General features: G+C 46.7%; 2 protein-coding genes across 2 annotated transcripts in view; both read right to left on the bottom strand.

The window, feature by feature from the left end:
* The window catches only part of FPGS (folylpolyglutamate synthase), a 43478-nt gene extending 42289 nt beyond the window's left edge, over nucleotides 1-1189 (bottom strand). The window contains exon 1 of the mRNA XM_060687025.2: nucleotides 960-1189. Coding sequence (XP_060543008.2) covers nucleotides 960-1100 — 141 coding nt within the window. The 5' untranslated portion in view covers nucleotides 1101-1189. The remainder of the gene's footprint in view (nucleotides 1-959) is intronic.
* Nucleotides 1190-2634: 1445 nt separating this feature from the next.
* Nucleotides 2635-20051, bottom strand: CDK9 (cyclin dependent kinase 9). The gene is made up of 7 exons (XM_060687041.2): nucleotides 19847-20051; nucleotides 15799-15880; nucleotides 12635-12725; nucleotides 10058-10224; nucleotides 6347-6518; nucleotides 5187-5335; nucleotides 2635-4114 (listed from the first exon to the last, which is right to left on the bottom strand). The coding sequence occupies exons 1-7, from the start codon at nucleotides 20038-20040 to the stop codon at nucleotides 3749-3751; spliced, it is 1221 nt and encodes a 406-aa protein (XP_060543024.2). The 5' UTR covers nucleotides 20041-20051; the 3' UTR covers nucleotides 2635-3748.
* Between the last annotated feature and the right edge of the window lie 1622 nt (nucleotides 20052-21673).

Genomic DNA, 21673 nt, shown 5'->3' with positions numbered 1-21673 from the left:
GAATAGAACTAGAGTAGAGTAGAGTAGAATAGAATAGAATAGAATAGAACAGAATAGAATAGAACTAGAGTAGAGTAGAATAGAGTAGAATAGAATAGAACAGAATAGAATAGAACAGAATACAATAGAACTAGAGTAGAATAGAGTAGAATAGAATAGAATAGAACAGAATAGAATAGAACTAGAGTAGAGTAGAGTAGAATAGAGTAGAATAGAATAGAACAGAATAGAATAGAACAGAATACAATAGAACTAGAGTAGAATAGAGTAGAATAGAATAGAATAGAACAGAATAGAATAGAACTAGAGTAGAGTAGAGTAGAGTAGAATAGAATAGAATAGAATAGAGTAGAATAGAATAGAACAGAATACAATAGAACTAGAGTAGAGTAGAGTAGAGTAGAGTAGAATAGAATAGAATAGAATAGAATAGAATAGAATAGAATAGAATAGAATAGAATAGAATAGAACAGAATAGAATAGAAAAAATGGAATGGAATGGAAAATAGAATGGAATGGAATGAATTAGAATGGAATAGGAATAGGAATAGGACCTCTGAGGTCCCTTCCCAACCCTAGGGAGGTTGTAGGCTCTAAAGTAACCCTGAACCCATTCCCCCTTTTGCCAGGCAGGAAACGAAAGAAACAGTAACAAAAAAAAGGGATAATAGGATAACAAACAAACGCTGCCCGTTGCAATTTTGTTACTCATTGATAAGAGCCAGGGCTACTCCAGGTCGCCTCTCGCTTTGCAACAGGGAGGAGGAGGAGGCTCTTACACCCCACCCGTGCATTTTTTTTTTTTTTGCACGCGTGCATTTCTCCCTCCCTTTCCAGCCCTGAAAGCGCAGGCTCTGCGCGCGATCCTCCTCCACACGTGCGCTCCAGCACCTGCGCCGGCTGACGCAACCCCCGGCGGGAGGCGGAGGCGTTTTGCTATAAGCCACGCCGAAGCTCACCTGATACTCCATCCTGGGAACCCGGGCCGGACGGGCGCTGAGCCACCGGCGCCAAGCCCGAAAAGCGGCCGGCCGAGTTGCTGCGGGCGCCGGTTGCAGAACGAGCGCCAGGCACCAAGCCCGCACCCGGCGCGAGCCCATGGCCAGGCGAGTGACGTCAGCAGCCAGCCCCGCCCACCCCGAGGAGGAGGAGGCTGCTGCTGCTGCTGAAGCTGCACCGCCGGCCACGCCCCTCCGCCTTCTCCTTTCGTGCGCAGGCGCCTGGAGATGCAGGGTGAGAAGACAAAAAAAAAAAAAAAAGGACGTCCTCGCGGCCATCTTTGGCAAGGGCAGATTCCCCCCCCCCCTCCGCTATCGGTCTGCCATGCCAGCTTGGGTCTCGGTAGAGATAGAAAGGATTGAGAAGAGGGAGAGGGACTCGCAGCTTGCGGGGTCGCTTGACCAAAAATAGTGTATGGAAATGAGCTGAGAGGTCATCTAGTCCGACCCCCGTGCCCAAGCAGGAGATTGTATGTGTGTATACCATTCTGGGCCAAATGGGTTCTCCAGTCTCTTAAGAAGAGGTTGGACTACCATGTGTCTGAAGTGGCGGAGGGTTTCCTGCCTAAGTAGGAGGTTGGACTAGAAGACCTCCAAGGTCCCTTCCAACTCTGTTATTCTATTCTATTCTATTCCATTCCATTCCATTCTTCTATTTTATTCTATTCCATTCCATTTTTAATTCTATTCCATTCCATTCTATTCCATTCTTCTATTTTATTCTATTCTATTCCATTCTTCTATTCCATTCCAATTGTAATTCCATTCCATTCCATTCTTCTATTCTATTCTATTCCATTATTCTATTCTATTCCATTCCATTTGTAATTCTATTCTATTCCATTCTCCTATTCCATTCTTCTATTCTATTCTATTCCATTATTCTATTCTATTCTATTCCATTATTCTATTCTATTCCATTATTCTATTTTATTCTATTCCATTCCATTTGTAATTCTATTCTATTCCATTCTCCTATTCTATTCCATTCTTCTATTCCATCCCATCCCATCCCATCCCATCCCATTATTCTATTCTATTCTATTCCATTATTCTATTCTATTCCATTATTCTATTTTATTCTATTCCATTCCATTTATAATTCTATTCTATTCCATTCTCCTATTCCATTCCATCCCATTCCATTCCATTCCATTCCAATTGTAATTCTATTCTGTTCCATTCCATTCCATTCCACTTTATTCCATTCCATACAATTTCTATTTCTATTCCTTATTCTTATTCTTATAATTCTAATTCTATTATTCTATTTTAACCGGGGGTTTAAAACCAGCAGATTTTTCACCCAGTTCAGCGAAGCCACGTTCAGCCCCGCCAGAAAACTTCCTAGTTGCGAGAAAAACTCAAGCAGCGCCTGCTCTTTTAAAAGAAAACTTTTGTGTGTTTGTGTGTAAATGTCTCTGTGTGTTTTCATGCAAGTTTTGTGAATGGGCGATAATACCACACCGGGATTCCCAGCCTTGTGTATCAATATTTACTTTTTTGCACGCCGCGTTGAAATGGACAAACAAGCCATAATAAACAAGAGTTCACGGAGTTAATCATTGGCTTGGCGTGTCTCTGGGTGTTTTGATTTTGTTACAACGGAACAAAAAAAAAAAAAAGCCACTCGTGATTTTGTTGTTTTTTCATAGCTTTTAATTTTTTCTTATATATAGATATATATAATTTTTTAATTTTTTTTTGCAGTTCTTCTAGCTTCATTCATTACTTTCTCCCGGGGTTAATTCACGTTAAATGATCCGTAGGTTACTAACTCCGAGCCTTTGTTGCGGGGCTGAGAATCCAACTCCAGCAGGTATAATAAATGCGTTCAATTCCAATTTCATTCATTCGAGGAAGATTTCGTCTCGGCGTCACAAAGAGACCAACATGATAAACCAAAAGTTCCATCTGCAGAATCAAAAGAGTCAGAAGAGCTCGAGACGGCAAACTTTTCAAGACTGCCGATGGTTATTCTTTTTCTTTTTCTTTTTCTTTTTAAATCACTTAGCCTCCTGCAAGAGAGCTAAGCTTCCGAAAGGGAGGAAGGAAGCACGTCGTGGATTTTACTATCCCAGGAAAAAGGGGGTTTTTCCTTTTTTTTTAAAAAAAAAAAGGAGGGAAAAAAATTGCAAAATTAAAGCGAGGGGTAGAGAGAGAGAGAAAAAAAAAAGAAAAGAAAGCAAGAGTGTGTTATTTCTGCTGCGAGAAACAGGCCTAAAAGCAAACACCGGGATCATATCCGTGGTCACCAATGTCCAGCTAAATTCTTTGGCCCAGGTTGGGATCTTGACCGGAAGACAATGAATGCGAGTAGTACCTATTTTTATCAGATTCCCAGCCCTCGTCTCCCTGCAGCGAAATATGAAATTGACAGCAGCCGATTCGTGCCAGCCTTCAAGCAAAGACCTCCAAATCCAGGAAGGAAGGGGGAACCCATTTCGGGAATACAAGAAACCATTTCAAAAAAAAAATTAAAATAAAATAAAATAAAATAAAAATAAAATAAATGGCAAGCCACATGCTTTCGGCCACGGCTCCAAGTCCAATTTAGGTCCTTGCAGAGTTTTCCATCAATTTGCAATTTTCGGAGACCTGGAAATCGTCCGAATCCGACTATTCCCATTGTTCTGTCGCCCCCGCAAAAAAGAAAGAAAGAAAGGGGGAGAGGGGGAAATCATAAAAAAATATATATATATATAAGAAAGCACAATGCGTTAAAATCTCCGTCTCGACGCGATTTGGATTCAAAAGACCCGGTCGAACTCAGTCTGATTGGTTGCCGCGGGGTTCCTGCCCTGATTGGCCGGCTGCTGGGGCATGTGCCCGCCTCTCCTCCTGGGCGGGGCCAAGTACTCGAACATGGATTGGTTGTGGGTGGACAGCATGTTCTTGAGATCGGAAGGCATGGGATCCGACCAGAAGAAGTCGTGGTTCAGGGCGTCGTCGCTGTCGATCCGCTGGGCGGGATCCAGCACCAGCAGCTTGTCGATGAGATCCAAGGCGTAGGGATCTTTGACGTAAGCCTTCAGCCGCTCCTTCACTTTGCGCTTCTGTCCCTTGGGGAGGTCCAGCTTCTGGTAGAGCTCGTATTTGTCCACGTTGGGCCAGACCTGAAAGAAGAAAGAGGAATTAAGAGACGACCTGCATCTACAGACAAAAAGGACTAGGGGAGGATATGATAGCAGTCTTCCGGTATTCGAGGGGCTGCCCCAAAGAAGAGGAGGGGGTCAACTTATTCTCTAAAGCACCTGAAGGCAGGATGAGAAACAATGGATGGAAACTAATCAAGGAGAGAAGCAACCTGGAACTAAGGAGAAAGTTCCTAACCGTGAGGACAATTAACCAGTGGAACTGCTTGCCACCAGAAGTTGTGGATGCTCCATCCCTGGAGGCTTTTAAGAAGAGACTGGACAGTCACTTGTCTGAAATGGTATAGGGTTTCCTGCTTGAGCAGGAGGCTGGACTAGAAGACCTCCAAGGTCCCTTCTAATTTTGTTCTTCTTCCTCCCTCCCTCCTTTCCCCCCTTCTTTCTCCCTCTCTTTCTCCCTTCCCTCTCTTGCTCTTTTCCTTCCTTCCTCTCTCTCTCTGCCTCCTTCCCTTCTTTCTTTCTCTTTGTTTTCCTTCCTTCCTTCCCTCACTCTTTTCTTTCCTTCCTTCCTTCCTTCCTTCCTTCCTTCCTTCCTTCCTTCCTCCCTCTTTTCCTTCCTTCCTGTCTGGAATGGGATAGGGTCTCCTGCTTGAGCAGGGGGCTGGACTAGAAGACCTCCAAGGTCCCTTCCAGTTCTGTTATTCTGTTATTGCTCAGCTCAACTTCCAAAATTCAGTTGGAAAACACAGAAAGAGCTACAGGTAGTCCTCAACTTAACAGCCACAATCGTAAGATATTTGCTAAGCAAATTTTGTCCCATCTTACGACTATCCTTGCCACGTTTGTTAAGTGAATCTGGCTTCCCCATTGATTTGGCTAGCAATGTGACACAGCCACCGTCATAAATACGAGTCAGTTGCCAGGCATCCGAATTCTGATCGCGTAGCCGTGGGGGGGGGGGGGGGATGCTGCAACGGTCACAAGTGCAAAACACGGACCTGAGTCACTTTTTTCCAGGGCCGTCGTTATTTCCAACGGCCGCTAAGTGAATGGGTCATAAGTCAAGGGCTGCCTGGAGTTCGTCGGTTCTCACCTCGGGGGTGATGGAGCCGCAGAGCTGGCTGATCAGGGTGAGCTGGTGCTGTTCCGTGTTGCCTTGCATGATGGGGCTCCTCGTCCACATCTCCGCCATGATGCAGCCGGCACCCCAAAGATCGATGGGGGGCCCATAATCGCGTTCTCCTTAAAAAAACGAATGTCAAGTTAATTTTCCTAAAGGGGAGATTTCCTAAAAGCTGCTTTGGAAAATGACAATTGACTTCCCATTTTCCCTGCCTAATTTGCCAGGCTTGGGGGAAGCCAAGGCCCATAATTCATGAGTGAGCCCAGCCTTATGGGAACTGAAGTTACGTATGGACCTCCGATACTCCATCAGTCCACAAGCAAAGGAGAAGAACCCAAAGGTTGGCCCAAGGCCCATAATTCATGAGCGAGCCCAGCCATATGGGAACTGAAGTTACGTATGGACCTCCGATACTCCATCAGTCCACAAGCAAAGGAGAAGAACCCAAAGGTTGGCCCAAGGCCCATAATTCATGAGCGAGCCCAGCCATATGGGAACTGAAGTTACGTATGGAGCTCCGATACTCCATCAGTCCACAAGCAAAGGAGAAGAACCCAAAGGTTGGCCCAAGGCCCATAATTCATGAGCGAGCCCAGCCATATGGGAACTGAAGTTACGTATGGAGCTCCGATACTCCATCAGTCCACAAGCAAAGGAGAAGAACCCAAAGGTTGACCCAAGGCCCATAATTCATGAGTGAGCCCAGCCTTATGGGAACTGAAGTTACGTATGGAGCTCCGATACTCCATCAGTCCACAAGCAAAGGAGAAGAACCCAAAGGTTGACCCAAGGCCCATAATTCATGAGTGAGCCCAGCCTTATGGGAACTGAAGTTACGTATGGAGCTCCGATACTCCATCAGTCCACAAGCAAAGGAGAAGAACCCAAAGGTTGACCCAAGGCCCATAATACATGAGTGAGCCCAGCCATATGGGAACTGAAGTTACGTATGGAGCTCCGATACTCCATCAGTCCACAAGCAAAGGAGAAGAACCCAAAGGTTGACCCAAGGCCCATAATTCATGAGTGAGCTCAGCCATATGGGAACTGAAGTTACGTATGGACCTCCGATACTCTATCAGTCCACAAGCAGAAGAGAAGAACCCAAAGGCTGACCGACTCCTCCTTACCGAGCAGCAGTTCTGGTGGACGGTACCACAAAGTCACCACTCGGTTGGTGTAGCGGTTCGGCTGGCTGTTTTTGGCCAGGCTGAAAGCTCGGGCCAAGCCAAAATCGGCCAATTTCAAGACGCCGTCCCGTGTGATGAGCACGTTGGCGGCTTTCATGTCTCGGTGAAGGATCTGAGAGGGGGGGAAAAAGATGGAGAGTTGGGTTTACTTTATTGTCATTACACCTCGTACAAAGAAATTAAACGCCATCTTCAGTGTCCAGTTTAGCTATAAAAATAAAACACAAACGCACATCCTTCGCCTTCTATACAATTGAACTGAAAACCCCTGATATTGCATTAATATTAAACTATACTAAACTAAACTAATATTAAACTATATTAATATTAAACTATACTGGAGCCGCATGTGGCTCTTTCACCCCTCTGCTGCGGCTCCCTGTTGCTCAAAATATTTTATATCAAAATATAAGAGCCTTGATAGTACAGTGGTTTAGTGCACCCTGTTATTAACACCAGCTGCCTGCAATTTCTGCTGGTTCAAATCTCTCCAAGGCTCAAGGTTGACTCAGCCTTCCATCCTTTCTAAGGTAGGTAAATTGAGGACCCAGTTGTGGGGGTAATAAGCTGACTTTGTATAAATATACAAAAGGATGAAGGCTGTTGCTTAACGCCTTGTAAGCCGCCCTGAGTCTCCGGAGAAGGGCGGCATATAAATCAAATTAAATATATATATATATATATATATATATATATATATATATATATATATATATATGTGTGTGTGTGTGTGTGTGTGTGTGTGTGTGTGTGTGTGTCACAACCGCCAATATGCGACACTGCCGGCACACAATTTATTGAGCTTTTCAACCCCCGGCAGGCCAACCATGGATAAATCCAAGAAAAGAAAAGTTTCAGAAGAAAACAGAACGTTGAATTCAACTACATATGCTAGTTTTGTGGCTTGAGAAATAGTCAGGCACGGGAAGGGTTTTGTGGCTCCCGGTGTTTTCTTTTCTGTGGGAAACGGGTCCAAATGGCTCTTTTGAGTGTTTAAGGTTGCAGACCCCTGCACTATACAATAGAATTCAATATAGTTTCTGCTCTGGGATAGCAGCTGTTTTTCAGCCTATTTGTCCTTGTTTTTATGATCCTGTACCGTCTGCCAGATGGTAATAGTTCAAAAAAAAAAAAGGGGGGGGTGCCCAGGGTGAGATGGATCTTTAAGAATGTTTTGAACTTTCCTAAGGCAGTAGGGACTCAGTGGCTAAGACACTGAGCTTGTCTTTTGAAAGGTCGGCAGTTCAGCGGTTCGAATCCCTAGTGCCGCGTAATGGAGTGAGCTCCCGTGACTTGGCCCAGCTTTTGCCAACCTAGCAGTTCGAAAGCACGTAAAAAAAATGCAAGTAGGAAAATAGGGACCACCTTTGGTGGGAAGGTAACGGCGTTCCGTGCGCCTTTGGCGTTGAGTCATGCCGGCCACATGACCATGGAGACATCTTCGGACAGCGCTGGCTCTTCGGCTTTGAAACGGAGACGAGCACCGCCCCCTAGTCAGGAACGACTAGCACATATGTGCGAGGGGAACCTTTACCTTTAAGGCAGCGGGAGCTATAAAGCTCTTCCAAGGAGGGGAGAGGGCAACCAGTGATCCTCTGGGCAATGACGTTGACCCTCTGGAGCGCTGTCCTATCTGCCACTGTGCAATGGGCAAACCATACACAGGTGCAGTAAATAAAAATATTCTCTGTGGTGCAGCGGTAGAACTTGGTCACCAGTTTTCCATTCAGTTGTTGTTTCCTGAGAAGTCTCAGGTCGTAGAATCTCTGCTGGGCCCTTTTGACCAGTGCTGCAATGTGAGCGCCCCAGGTCAGGTCCTCTTTTTATGACAACACCCAGAAACGTAAAACCACTTGCCACTTGCTCCACTCGGTCTCCATTGATAAGCAAAGGCTGGATGTCTTGATCTATTCCTTCTGCAGTCCACTATAATAAGCTCCTTGGTCTTATTGGGGTTAAGGACCAAGTTATTGTCTCCACACCACGAAAGCAACCGGCCCACCTTGTCTCAATAGGCAGAATCGTCCCCCCTACCCTCCACCCGGAAATGAGTCCCACCACTGTTGTATCTTCTGCAAATTTAATAATAGTATTACTGGCGTGAGTGGGAGAAATATTTGTTGTTTTCAAAGAAAGACCAGCCCATATTTCCACGGTCTAAGAAGCCCGAAGGGAAATCCACCCACCCACACTTACTTACTTAATTTTATTTATATACCGCCCATTCTCCCGAAGGGCTCAGGGCGGTGTACAGCCAAAATTAAAATACAAATATGCAAATATACAATATCTAGCTAAAATTAATTAAAATCAAATAGTTTTGGCCGAATTTTAAAACCCAAAATTAAAACCCAATTTAAAATCAATCAATTTGATAGCCCCCGCCTGTCGGAACAGTAGGGTCTTGAGGGCGCAGCGAAAGACCCGGAGGTCAGAAATGTTACGAATATCCGGGGGCCATTCATTCCAGAGGGCAGGAGCTCCCACAGAGAAGGCTCTCCTCCTGGGTGTCGCCAGCCGACATAACTTGGCTGACGGCACCCTGAGGAGTCCCTCTCTGTGGGAGCGAACTGGTCGGTGGGAGGCTGTTGGTGGCAGAAGGCGGTCCCGTAGATATCCTGGTCCTATGCCACGGAGCGCTTTAAAGGTGGTGACCAACACTTTGAATTGCACTCGGAAGACCACTGGGAGCCAGTGCAGCTCGCGCAGGAGAGGTGTTACATGGGCATAACGAGGTGCGCCCATAACCTTGATAGTACAGTGGTTTAGTGCACCCTGTTATTAACACAGCTGCCTGCAATTTACTGCTGGTTCGAATCTCTCCAAGGCTCAAGGTTGACTCAGCCTTCCATCCTTTCTAAGGTAGGTGAAATGAGGACCCAGTTTGTGGGGGCAATAAGCTGCCTTTGTATAAATATACAAAAGGATGAAGGCTATTGCTTAGCGCATTGTAAGCCGCTCTGAGTCTCCGGAGAAGGGCGGCATATAAATCAAATTTAAAAAAAAAGAAAAGAAAGAGAAAGAAAGAGAGAAGGAAGGAAGGAAGGAAGGAAGGAAGGAAAGAAAGAAAGAAAGAAAGAAAGAAAGAAAGAAAGAAAGAAAGAAAGAAAGAAAGAAAGAAAGAAAGAAAGAAAGAAAAGCTGACTTTGTATAAAATATACAAAAGTATGAAGGCTATTGCTTAACGCCTTGTAAGCCGCCCTGAGTCTCCGGAGAAGGGCGGCATATAAATCAAATTTAAAAAAAAAAGAAAAGAAAGAGAAAGAAAGAGAAAGAAGGAAGGAAGGAAGGAAGGAAGGAAGGAAGGAAGGAAGGAAGGAAGGAAAGAAAGAAAGAAAGAAAGAAAGAAAGAAAGAAAGAAAGAAAGAAAGAAAGAAAGAAAGAAAGAAAGAAAGAAGCTGACTTTGTATAAAATATACAAAAGGATGAAGGCTATTGCTTAACGCGTTGTAAGCCGCCCTGAGTCTCCGGAGAAGGGCGGCATATAAATCAAATTTAAAAAAAAAACCACCCGCGCGGCCGCATTCTGGACCAGCTGGAGCCTCCGAGTGCTCTTCAAGGGGAGCCCCATGTAGAGAGCGTTACGGGAAGGGACGAGGGCGTGAGTGACCGTGCGCAAGGCGTCCCGGTCCAGAAAGGGACACCTCTCACCTTATTCCGGTGGATGTAGTAGAGGCCATTCAAAAGCATCTGCATGACTTTCTTGATCTCGGAGAGCGTGAACTTGACGTGGGCGTTGCTGAGAAGGCCAGCCAGGTCGTGCTCGCAGAAGTCGAAGACCAGGTAGATGCTGCCTTTGCAACGATTGTAGGGAGAAGCTGCAGGGAGGAAAGGAAAATAATTTTGAGATTTTATCCGCTGTTCCCAAAGATGGTTTTTTTTTCTTCTTCTTCCAAGAAGCAACTGGACTTTTCTGGGGGGTTTTTTTTTTTCTTTGAAGACGTTTCGCTTTTCATCCAGGAAGCTTCTTCAGTTCTGACTGGATGGTGGTGGGGAATGGAAGGATTGATACTCCTGGCAGACAGCTGGTCCTTTTGCGTCCTTTTAAAGGGTCGTTGGGGCCCGTGTCACAAACCGAAGCGCAAATGGTTCCCGCAGTCCGTTAATTTCAAAATTAACGAATAATTTCGTTAAATAATTCGAAATAAAATAAATAAAAAATAAAATAAAAAAAATAATAAATTTTCCCGGAAATAAAAAATTTCATTTTTTTTCTTCCATTCCCCGCCATCCAGTCGGAGCTGAAGAAGCTTCTTGGATGAGGAGCGAAACGCCTTCAAAGAAAAACCCAGAAAGTCCAGTTGCCTCTTGAAAAAAAAAAAAAAGAGCACCTTTGGTGAACCATGAGCTGAGAATCTCCAGAGACATTGATCGGCTACTCAAAGAGCCATTTGGACCCGTTTCCCACAGAAAAGAAAACACCGGGAGCCACAAAACCTGGGTGGGCGTGGCCAACTCGATGCCACTCACTTCCACCAGTCACATGACCCCCCAAGCCACGCCTACCCAGCCGGTCATTAGGGCAGAGAACCGGTTGTTAAAAAAACACCGGGAACCACAAAATCCTTTTGACATATCTCTCTCTCCCCTCCCTCCCTCTCTCTCTGTATCTCTCTATGTCTCTCTCTCTCCCCCTCTCTATCTCTCTCTGTCTCTCTCTCTCCCCCTCTCTATCTCTCTGTCTCTCTCTCTCCCTCTCTCTCTGTATCTATGTCTCTCTCTCTCTCCCTCTCTCTGTATCTCTCTATGTCTCTCTCTCTCCCTCTCTCTCTGTATCTCTCTGTCTCTCTCTCTCCCTCTCTCTCTGTATCTCTCTGTCTCTCTCTCTCCCTCTCTCTCTGTATCTCTCTGTCTCTCTCTCTCCCTCTCTCTCTGTATCTATGTCTCTCTCTCTCCCTCTCTCTGTATCTCTCTATGTCTCTCTCTCTCCCTCTCTCTCTGTATCTCTCTGTCTCTCTCTCTCCCTCTCTCTCTGTATCTATGTCTCTCTCTCTCTCCCTCTCTCTGTATCTCTCTATGTCTCTCTCTCTCCCTCTCTCTCTGTATCTCTCTATGTCTCTCTCTCTCTCCCTCTCTCTGTATCTCTCTGTCTCTCTCTCTCCCTCTCTCTCTGTATCTCTCTGTCTCTCTCTCTCCCTCTCTCTCTGTATCTATGTCTCTCTCTCTCCCTCTCTCTGTATCTCTCTATGTCTCTCTCTCTCCCTCTCTCTCTGTATCTCTCTGTCTCTCTCTCTCCCTCTCTCTCTGTATCTCTCTGTCTCTCTCTCTCCCTCTCTCTCTGTATCTATGTCTCTCTCTCTCTCCCTCTCTCTGTATCTCTCTATGTCTCTCTCTCTCCCTCTCTCTCTGTATCTCTCTGTCTCTCTCTCTCCCTCTCTCTCTGTATCTCTCTGTCTCTCTCTCTCCCTCTCTCTCTGTATCTCTCTGTCTCTCTCTCTCCCTCTCTCTCTGTATCTATGTCTCTCTCTCCCTCTCTCTGTATCTCTCTATGTCTCTCTCTCTCCCTCTCTCTCTGTATCTCTCTGTCTCTCTCTCTCCCTCTCTCTCTGTATCTCTGTCTCTCTCTCTCCCTCTCTCTCTGTATCTCTCTGTCTCTCTCTCTCCCCCTCTCTATCTCTCTCTGTCTCTCTCTCTCCCCCTCTCTCTGTATCTCTCTGTCTCTCTCTCTCCCTCTCTCTCTGTATCTCTGTCTCTCTCTCTCCCCCTATCTCTGTCTCTCTCTCTCCCCTTCTCTATCTCTCTCTGTCTCTCTCTCTCCCCCTCTCTGTATCTCTCTATGTCTCTCTCTCTCTCTCTCTCTCTGTATCTCTCTATGTCTCTCTCTCTCCCTCTCTCTCTGTATCTCTCTCTGTCTCTCTCTCTCCCTCCCTCTCTCTGTATCTCTCTGTCTCTGCCCTGGCCGCTTCTCCATCCCCCACCGTTGCCCTTAACTTCTCAGGCCAGGCGAGGAGTGACTGGGAGGGGAGGACGAGGGGTGGGGCCAGCCAGTGGTGGGACCATTCGACAGGGAGCCACAGCAGAGGGCCCAAAGAGCCACATGTGGCTCCGGAGCACCAGATTGCTGATACCCGTGCTATTCCTGGCACCACGAAGCCAGTTCAGATTTAACAGCCGTTTGATTCGAACATGCAGCTCTTCCCTTCCAAAACCGTCTGTTGAATTGACATTGGACGCTAATTTATGCCAGCAGATTAAAATTAAGCCCTAGCAGTTTGCAGACAAATTTACCTTTAGTCCGGCAAATTTCAATGAGATTGACGACATTTTCGTGTTTCAGCAACTGCAGGATTTTAATCTCCCGTAAAGCTGTGATTGGAAACTAGAAGATAAAAAAAAGAGATGCACCATATTTGCACACAAAAAGCAGGAAGGGACACACTTCACCATAATTTCAAGCTGGGGAAACAGGTCATTTAAAAGAGAGGATTCGTGCCGATGCAGAAGGCTGTAAAAATAGGATGCATTGTTATGTTTGTCTTGTTTTTTTAATGTGTTTTTGTCCTTTTTTTCCCCTCTTCGGTTTTTAAAAATGTTTAATATCATTTTTTAATAATGTTTATAAATAAAAATTTAATAATTTTAAACTATCTTTAAAAAAAATAAAAAATAAAAGAGAGGATTCAAAAAGAAACAAAATTTCTGGTGGACATGTCCCGATGCGGAAAAAAAAAATTGGATTAAAATTAGAAGTTGGAGAGATAATTGGCTATAATATGGATTGGAAACCAGAAATGTTTTTTACTGAGGATATTGAACAGAACTTACAGTAAAGAAATTAGATATTTGATTCTGCATATAATTACAAGGATTGTCTATGCACAGTCCTGGAAAAGTGAAAAGATCCCAACAGAGGAAGAAATAATTAAGAAAATCCTGGACTGTGCGGAGATGGATAAATTAACGAAAGAAAGAAAAGGAAGATACAGAATATTATCAAGTATGGAATAAGTGGTATGATTGGCTCGAGATTAGGGAAAGTAAAGGTGAATAAACGATGGAGAGCAGAAGGTGACAAACATGTAAAATATTATAAATGAAGAAAATTAAAAATAAAGGGACGATAAAGATAATGATAATAAAGGATGAGAAAAAAGGGGAATGTATATAGTAGAAAGTAGGAGGAACGAAACTGATATGTAAAAAGAAACACATATCCGTGTATTTTGCTTTGTATGTTGTGTTGTGGTGTTGTTGTAAAATCAATAAAAAAAAAAAGAAACAGAAAAGATCCGCCAAGGCCAGCTAATCATCACACAGATAAGCAGGGATTAATACCAGACCAACAATCAAGTAAACAATACCCCAATCAAGGAACTATGGAACCAAACAGTAAAGAAAAGCCTTATCCAAGCACAATCAAGAACTCCAACCAACACAATCCACCAGTAGATAAACAGAGAATAAACCCCCCTCCCTTTTTAGCACTGATGATTTTCCCCAGTTGGGCAATGAAATGTTTTGCAAGACAATCCTAAAGGTGTTTTTTTCCCAAGAGGCAACTGGATTTTCTTGGGTTTTTTCCCTGAAGATGTTTTTGCTTCTCCTCCAAGAAGCTTCTTTGGGTTCTGACTGAATGGTGGAGAACGGAAGGGTTCATGCGAACTGAAGACGCTTCTTGGAGGAGAAGCGAAACGTCTTCGAAGAATTAAGGAGGAAGTCCAGTTGCCTCTTGAAAAAAGCTCTTTTGGGACCTGGATGACTGAGAATCTCTATAGACATCGGCAAGAAAACGACCAAGGACTCCATGATCCACCATTCAAGTGGTGACTATTTAAAACTGAATAAATTCTATTTTAGGCTGCAAAAAACACAATGGCGAGTCCCACTAAATTCCAGTTGATTTGGTCACCGAGGAGGAAAATGAACCGCGCAGCTACAAACACACAATCAGATGGATCCCCAAAGGTTGTGAAGGAAGAAAACAAGTTTTGCAATAGTAGATCAACTGATCAGGTTTACCCATTTTGCAAAACCTGGTGTGTGACTTATAAAGGAGCAAAGTTCACGCACCACACTAATCCCACATCCTTTCCAATAAATTAAATGCTCAGTCAAAGAATCCATCGCAAATCCATCGTTGATTTAGGTAGGTTTAAGGGGTTTAATCGGATTTTAAAGTAAAGGTTCCCCTCGCACATATGTGCTAATCGTTCCCGATTCTAGGGGGGCGGTGCTCATCTCCGTTTCAAAGCCGAAGAGCCAGCGCTGTCCGAAGACGTCTCCGTGGTCATGTGTCCGGCATGACTCAACGCCAAAGGCGCATGGAACGCTGTTGCCTTCCCACCAAAGGTGGTCCCTATTTTCCTACTTGCATTTTTTTTAATGTGCTTTCGAACTGCTAGGTTGGCAGGAGCTGAGACAAGTAATGGGAGCTCACCCCGTTACGCAGCACCAGGGATTCGAACCGCTGAACTGCCGACCCTTTCGATCGACAAGCTCAGCGTCTTAGCCACTGAGCCACCGTGTCCCTTAATCAGGTTTTAGACTTGGCAAAATTAAAGAGGATAAGATCTGCTGAGTGGCACAGAGCCACAGATCAAAGTAACAGGGGGGTCCATGACGGTCTCTTGAGCTCGGTGGATTTTTTTTGGAGACGTTTCGTTACCAAATTAGGTTACATCAAACTGGGCTAGACGAGTGGGGTTTGTGGAGAGGAGAATGATGGAAGAGAAGGAAAGGAAGGAGGAAGAAAATGGCTAGAAGAGTGGAGCTTGTGAAGAGGAGAAGGATGGAAGAGAAGAGAAGAGAGGAGGAGGAAGAAAATGGCTAGAAGAGCAAGGCTTGTGGAGAGGAGAAGGATGGAAGAGGAGAAGTTAACTGTAACAGAGTTGGAAGGGACTTTGGAGGTCATCTAATCCAACCCCCTGCTCACACAGGAGATCTGTATTAGGGATTCGAACCGCCGAACTGCCAACATTTCTGAAAGGGCTGTGAGCTTGGTGGTTTCCTTGGAGACGTTTCATTACCAAACTAGCTTACATCATCTGGGCTAGAAGAGTGAGGTGTGTGGAGAGGAGAAGGAGGGAAGAGAAATAAGAAGGAAGTAAAGGGCTGGAAGAGTGGGGCTTGTGGAGAAGAGGAGGATGAAAGAGAAAGGAGAAGGAGGAGGAGGAGGAAGAGGAAGAAAAGGGCTGTGGTTTTCCTGTAGACATTTTATGACCAAACTAGGTTATAGCATCAGTGCTGCTATAGCAAGAGTTCTGTGCTTGATTTTCATGTTTCCTGAAAGCGTCTGCCCTTTAAATTTGCTGCTCTGCCCCTCCTTTCTCTGAAGAAGCACCCCAGATTTTCCTTTCCCCCCTCCCCTTCACAGTTTCTCTCCCATTGCCTGTTTATTCCACCCAGATGTGTGGGGCGAGTCCCCCCCCCCCGCCCCGAGACAGTCAACTCACCCCCTCTTTTTCATTCTCCATCAGCACTTTCTTCAGCGCCACCTTCTTGCCCGTCTGCCGATGTTTGGCTTTGAAGACCTCCCTGCAGAGAAGAGCGTTAAGAGGGGAAGCCGGTTAGGCAAAGCTGAATCAGCCGAGTAAACCAGGAATGATAGCTTGTTGGGACGGAGCCCGATGGAAGATAATTCTCCCCTCCACTGGGTTCCATCAGCCTCTGCTCCGGAATCTCCGTTGCTGGGAGACCAACAACGATGGCAAAGGCTGGGGCTGATGGGCCCACAATGCGGGAGGACGGAGGACCGGCTGCAGGAGCTCGTGAGGTCTCTTTCTCCCTCCGTGCCGAGATTCAGAGGCTCGAGGTGGGGTGAAAAAAAAAAGGGGGGGGTCCCTGTGCCAGGGGCCAAAGATCGACGGATGAGCTCAGCTCACCTTGGTGGAGCAGCGGACTAAAGCGCTGTCAAAGTAGCACTTAGCTGCCTGCAATTACTGCGAGTTCGAATCTCACCAGGCTCAAGGTTGACTCAGCCTTCCATCCTTTCGAGGTAGGTAAAATGAGGACCCGGTTTGTGGGGGCAATAAGCTGACTTTGAATAAAATAGAACACAGCTCAGGGCCCCCCAAAAAGCCCTACTAAGCAGGTATATACAAAAGTATGAAGGCTATTGCTTAACGCATTGTAAGCCGCCCTGAGTCTCCGGAGAAGGGTGGCATATAAATCAAATTAGATAGATAGATAGATAGATAGATAGATAGATAGATAGATAGATAGATAGATAGATATAGATAGATATAGATATAAATATAGATATATATAAAAGTATGAAGGCTATTGCTTAACGCATTGTAAGCCGCCCTGAGTCTCCGGAGAAGGGCGGCATATAAATCAAATTAAATAGATAGATAGATAGATAGATAGATAGATAGATAGATAGATAGATAGATAGATATAGATATAGATATAGATATATATAGATATAGATATAAATATAGATATATATAAAAGTATGAAGGCTATTGCTTAATGCATTGTAAGCCGCCCTGAGTCTCCGGAGAAGGGCGGCATATAAATCAAATTAAATAGATAGATAGATAGATAGATAGATAGATAGATAGATAGATAGATATAGATATAGATATAGATATAAATATAGATATATATAAAAGTATGAAGGCTATTGCTTAATGCATTGTAAGCCGCCCTGAGTCTCCGGAGAAGGGCGGCATATAAATCAAATTAGATAGATAGATAGATAGATAGATAGATAGATAGATAGATAGATAGATAGATAGAGATATAGATATAGATATAAATATAGATATATATAAAAGTATGAAGGCTATTGCTTAATGCATTGTAAGCCGCCCTGAGTCTCCGGAGAAGGGCGGCATATAAATCAAATTAGATAGATAGATAGATAGATAGATAGATAGATAGATAGATAGATAGATAGAGATATAGATATAGATATAAATATAGATATATATAAAAGTATGAAGGCTATTGCTTAATGCATTGTAAGCCGCCCTGAGTCTCCGGAGAAGGGCGGCATATAAATCAAACCAATAAATAAATAAATGCCAGGAGGGGCAATTAAGGTCTCTAACACAAGGGAAGATCCCGTGTTGTGTGTTTGTGTGTGTTTTGGGGGGGGGGAACGGGGTGGAGGATTGAAAAAGGAAGATGATGGCAAAGGAGAGAAGTTACCTACTGATGATGAGATTATTAAGAAAATCATGGAACGTGCTGAAACGAGTAAATTGACATTTGAAATTAGAGAACAGGAAGATAAAACAATGTTATTTGGGATTTGTTTGATCAATGGATAGATAATAAATCACGGAAGCATGAAATATGAGGTTGATGCAAAGATAAAGTATCCGATGTTTGTTTTTTTTCCTACAAAAGATATAATTTTTTGTTATAAATTGGTATTTTAGAAATGGATTTACGCAAAAGAGACTAGGAACCATTCGACTCACTGTCTGTTATTGTTTGGAAGGATGATGGTTTTATGTTTTTGTTTTTTTTTAATTTGATTTGTTTTAATTTGATCTGTTGTTCCGCCAGGCAGGGCTATCAATATAATAATTTTAAATTGGGGTATTTTAATTTTTGGGGTTTTAAATCGGCCAAATTTATTTAATTATTTTAATTTTTAATCATTGTTGTGTCCTGTGTTTTTAAATTGGCTGTACACCGCCCTGAGTCCTTCGGGAGAAGGGCGGTATAGAAATAAAATTATTATTATCATTATTATTATTATTATTATTATTATTATTATTATTATTATTATTATTATTATTATTATTATTTATATGCCGCCCTTCTCCGGAGACTCAGGGAGCAATAGCTTTCATCCTTTTGTATATTTATACAAAGTCAGCTTATTGCCCCCACAATCTGGGTCCTCAATTTACCTACCTTAGAAAGGATGGAAGGCTGAGTCAACCTTGAGCCTGGCGAGATTCGAACTTGCAGTAATTGCAGCAGCTGATGTTAATAACAGTGCTTTAGTCTGCTGCGCTACCAAGGCTCTGTTCTGGTTTTGGTTTTAAAATAAAATAAAAATTCTCAAAAAAAAAAAGGAAAAAAAAGGGAGATGATGGCCATAGGATCAAAAGCACATGGGGAGAAAGGGGCAAGAAGCGACTAACCCGAGACTACAAGCCCACCCACCCACTCATTGCAGCTTCCTGGACTACAATCCCCATCTTCCTGAGCTGGGGTATTGGGGGGGAGGAGGAAGAGCTCTGTTTCTTTCTTTCCCCATCCTTCAATAGAGGATGCTGGGAGGGGGCTCCCCAAGGAGATGGAGGGTGGGGGGAGCCCGTGCTAACAGCAAACAAGAGTCGGAAGGGACCTTGGAGGTCATCTAGCCCAACCCCAACCCTTCCTTCCTGCTCCCAACAGGGAGACCCGTACTAAGAGATTCGAACTTTTCTGATTGACCAAGCTTCAGGGCTGCCTCCAAATGGGGAAGGGTGCCCTCTGGCCGGGAATGATGGGTCTTCCAATCCCTTCGCCCGTGCTGTGCACCATGGGAGAGTGGGTGGGTGCGAACAGGCAGCGCAGGGGCAGGAGGGCCTGCAGTCTGGGGGGCTGGGGAGGATGGGGCTTGTAGTCCAAGGATGGTGGTGGTGGTGGTGATGGGAGGGGGTTGTGTGTCCCCAAACGGGAGGGCACGATGGGTCTTCCAAGCCCGTGCAAAGGGGGGTCCGGCTGTGCACCATGGGAGCGGGGGTGCGAACAGGCAGAAGGGGGAGGGTCTGGGGAGGATGGGGCTTGTAGTCCAAGGGTGGTGGTGGTGATGGAGGAGGGGGTTGTGTGTCCCCTAACGGGAGGGGACAATGGGTCTTCCAAGCCCATGCAAGGGGGGGGCTGTGCACAATGGGAGCGGGGGTGCAAACAGGCAGAAGGGGGAGGGTTTGGGGAGGATGGGGCTTGTAATCCAAGGGTGGTGGTGGTGATGGTGGGGGGGGGGGTTGCGAGAGGGAACGATGGGCTAGGGAGTCCCCCCAAGCAGAAGGGGGAGGATTTGGGGAGGATGGGGCTTGTAGTCCAAGGGTAGTGATGGTGATTGGGGGGGTTGTGTGCCCCCAAATGGGAGGGGACGATGGGTCTTCCAAGCCCGTGCAGGGGGGGGCGGCTGTGCACCATGGGAGAGGGGGGAAGGGTGCGAGCAGGCAGCGCAGGGGCAGGACGGGCTTGGAATGGGATGGGGCCTGTAGTCCAAGGGTGGTGGTGGTGGGGGGTGTTGCGAGAGGGAACGATGGGCTAGGGAGTCCCCCCCAGGCAGTAGAGGGAGGGCCTGGGGAGGATGGGGCTTGTAGTCCAAGGGTGGTGGTGGTGCTGGGGGGGTGTTGCGGGAGGGGACGATGGGCCAGGGAGTCCTCCCCAGGCAGTAGAGGGAGGGCCTGGGGAGGACGGGGCCTGTAGTCCAAGGCTGGTGGTGATGGTGGGGGGCTGTTGCGGGAGGGGACGATGGGCCAGGGAGTCCCAGCCCACGTGGGAGGGGAGGGGAGGGGAGGGGGGGGAGGGGAGCCTCACCCGAAGGTGCCCTGCCCGATCTTGGCCAGCTTCTCGTACTTGGAGACCTCGTCGCAGTAGGGGCACTCGGCCGCGTCGTACTGCTTGGCCATGGCGGTGCCCGGCGCGGCCCCAAACTCCGAGGGCTGCCGGCAGCCTCCTTCCCCCGAGCGCGCAGGGGCGCTTCCGGCACCGCTTCCGCCCGGCCCCTCCATCGCCCCTTCAGCACTTCCGGCGCGCGCGACGGGGAACAGGGGAGGGAGGGGGGAGGCGGGGCCCGCCGCGGGGCAGCCTGGGAGGAGCAGTCCGAAGCTCCACGCCCCGCCCACCCCACGCCCCGCCCCGCCCGGCTCTTCCACGTGCTCCTGGTGGGGGGGGGAACAGCAGGCGGAGGCGGAGGAAGGGGAGGCTATGATGAGATCGGAGAGGATGATGGGCTCTGGGTGGGAGGGGAGGATGGGCTCTGGGAGGGGATGATGGGCTCTGGGAGGCTATGATGAGATGGGAGGGGATGATGGGCTCTGGGTGGGAGGGGAGGATGGGCTCTGGGAGGGGATGATGGGCTCTGGGTGGGAGGGGAGGATGGGCTCTGGGAGGCTATGATGAGATGGGAGGGGATGATGGGCTCTGGGTGGGAGGGGAGGATGGGCTCTGGGAGGGGAGGATGGGCTCTGGGAGGGGATGATGGGCTCTGGGTGGGAGGGGAGGATGGGCTCTGGGAGGGGAGGATGGGCTCTGGGAGGGGATGATGGGTTCTGGGAGGCTATGATGAGATGGGAGGGGATGATGGGCTCTGGGTGGGAGGGGAGGATGGGCTCTGGGAGGGGATGATGGGCTCTGGGTGGGAGGGGAGGATGGGCTCTGGGAGGGGATGATGGGCTCTGGGAGGCTATAATGAGATGGGAGGGGAGGATGGGCTCTGGGAGGGGATGATGGGCTCTGGGAGGCTATGATGAGATCGGAGGGGATGATGGGCTCTGGGAGGGGATGATGGGCTCTGGGAGGCTATGATGAGATCGGAGATGATGGGCTCTGGGAGGGGAGGATGAGATCGGAGGGGAGGTTGAGATGGGAGGGGATGATGGGCTCTGGGAGGCTATGATGAGATCGGAGGGGATGATGGGCTCTGGGAGGGGATGATGGGCTCTGGGAGGGAATGATAGGCTCTGGGTGGGGAGGATGGGCTCTAAGAGGGGAGGATGAAATCAGAGGGGATGATGGGCTCTGGGAGGGGATAATGGCAGGGGTGAAATCCAGCAGGTTCTGACAAATTCTCAGAACCGGTAGCGGAAATTTTGAGCACTTTGGAGAACCAGCAAATACCACCTCTGCCTGTGCCCAGAATGGGGTGGGAATGGGGATTTTACAGTATCCTTCCCCTGCCACGCCCATAGAACCAGTAGTAAAAAAATTTGGATTTCACCACTGGATGATGGGCTTTGGGAGGAGATGATGAAATCAGAGGGGAGGATAGGCTCTGGGAGGGGAGGATGAGATCAGAGGGGATGATGGGCTTTGGGAGGAGATGATGAAATCAGAGGGGATGATGGGCTTTGGGAGGAGATGATGAGATCATAGGGGAGGATGGGCTCTGGGAGGGATGATGGCTTCCAAGGGGGATGATAAGCTCAGGGGAGATGATGGGCTCTGGGAGGGAATGATGGTTTTTGGAGGCAAGGCTTTACCTCTCGTCCCCGTTTTTGCAAGGGAAGAAGCCTGAAACAAAAATTTCCTCGCCTTTCCAAGGATGCATATTTGCAAAGATTCATGCAATTAAATTTGGGGGGAAATTGAAAAAAGTTCTCATCTAAAGTTACCCACAAACTGGACTTTTTATTTATACACCTA

Source organism: Pantherophis guttatus, chromosome 16, assembly GCF_059756535.1.
Source record: "Pantherophis guttatus breed Tessera chromosome 16, ASM5975653v1, whole genome shotgun sequence".
Taxonomy (NCBI): Eukaryota; Metazoa; Chordata; class Lepidosauria; order Squamata; family Colubridae; genus Pantherophis; species Pantherophis guttatus.
The sequence above is the reverse complement of the archived record's forward strand: the minus strand, read 5'-3'. Positions and strand labels throughout refer to the sequence as shown.

Coding starts and splice junctions, on each gene's coding strand:
- CDK9 (XM_060687041.2), bottom strand. CDS start 20,040: ATGGAGGGGCCGGGCGGAAGCGGTGCCGGAAGCGCCCCTGCGCGCTCG. Junction 10,225..12,634: donor TGAAATTTGCCGGACTAAAG/GTAAATTTGTCT, acceptor TCCTCCCTGCAG/CTTCTCCCTACAATCGTTGC. Junction 4,115..5,186: donor GCGGCTCCATCACCCCCGAG/GTGAGAACCGAC, acceptor TTCTTCTTTCAG/GTCTGGCCCAACGTGGACAA.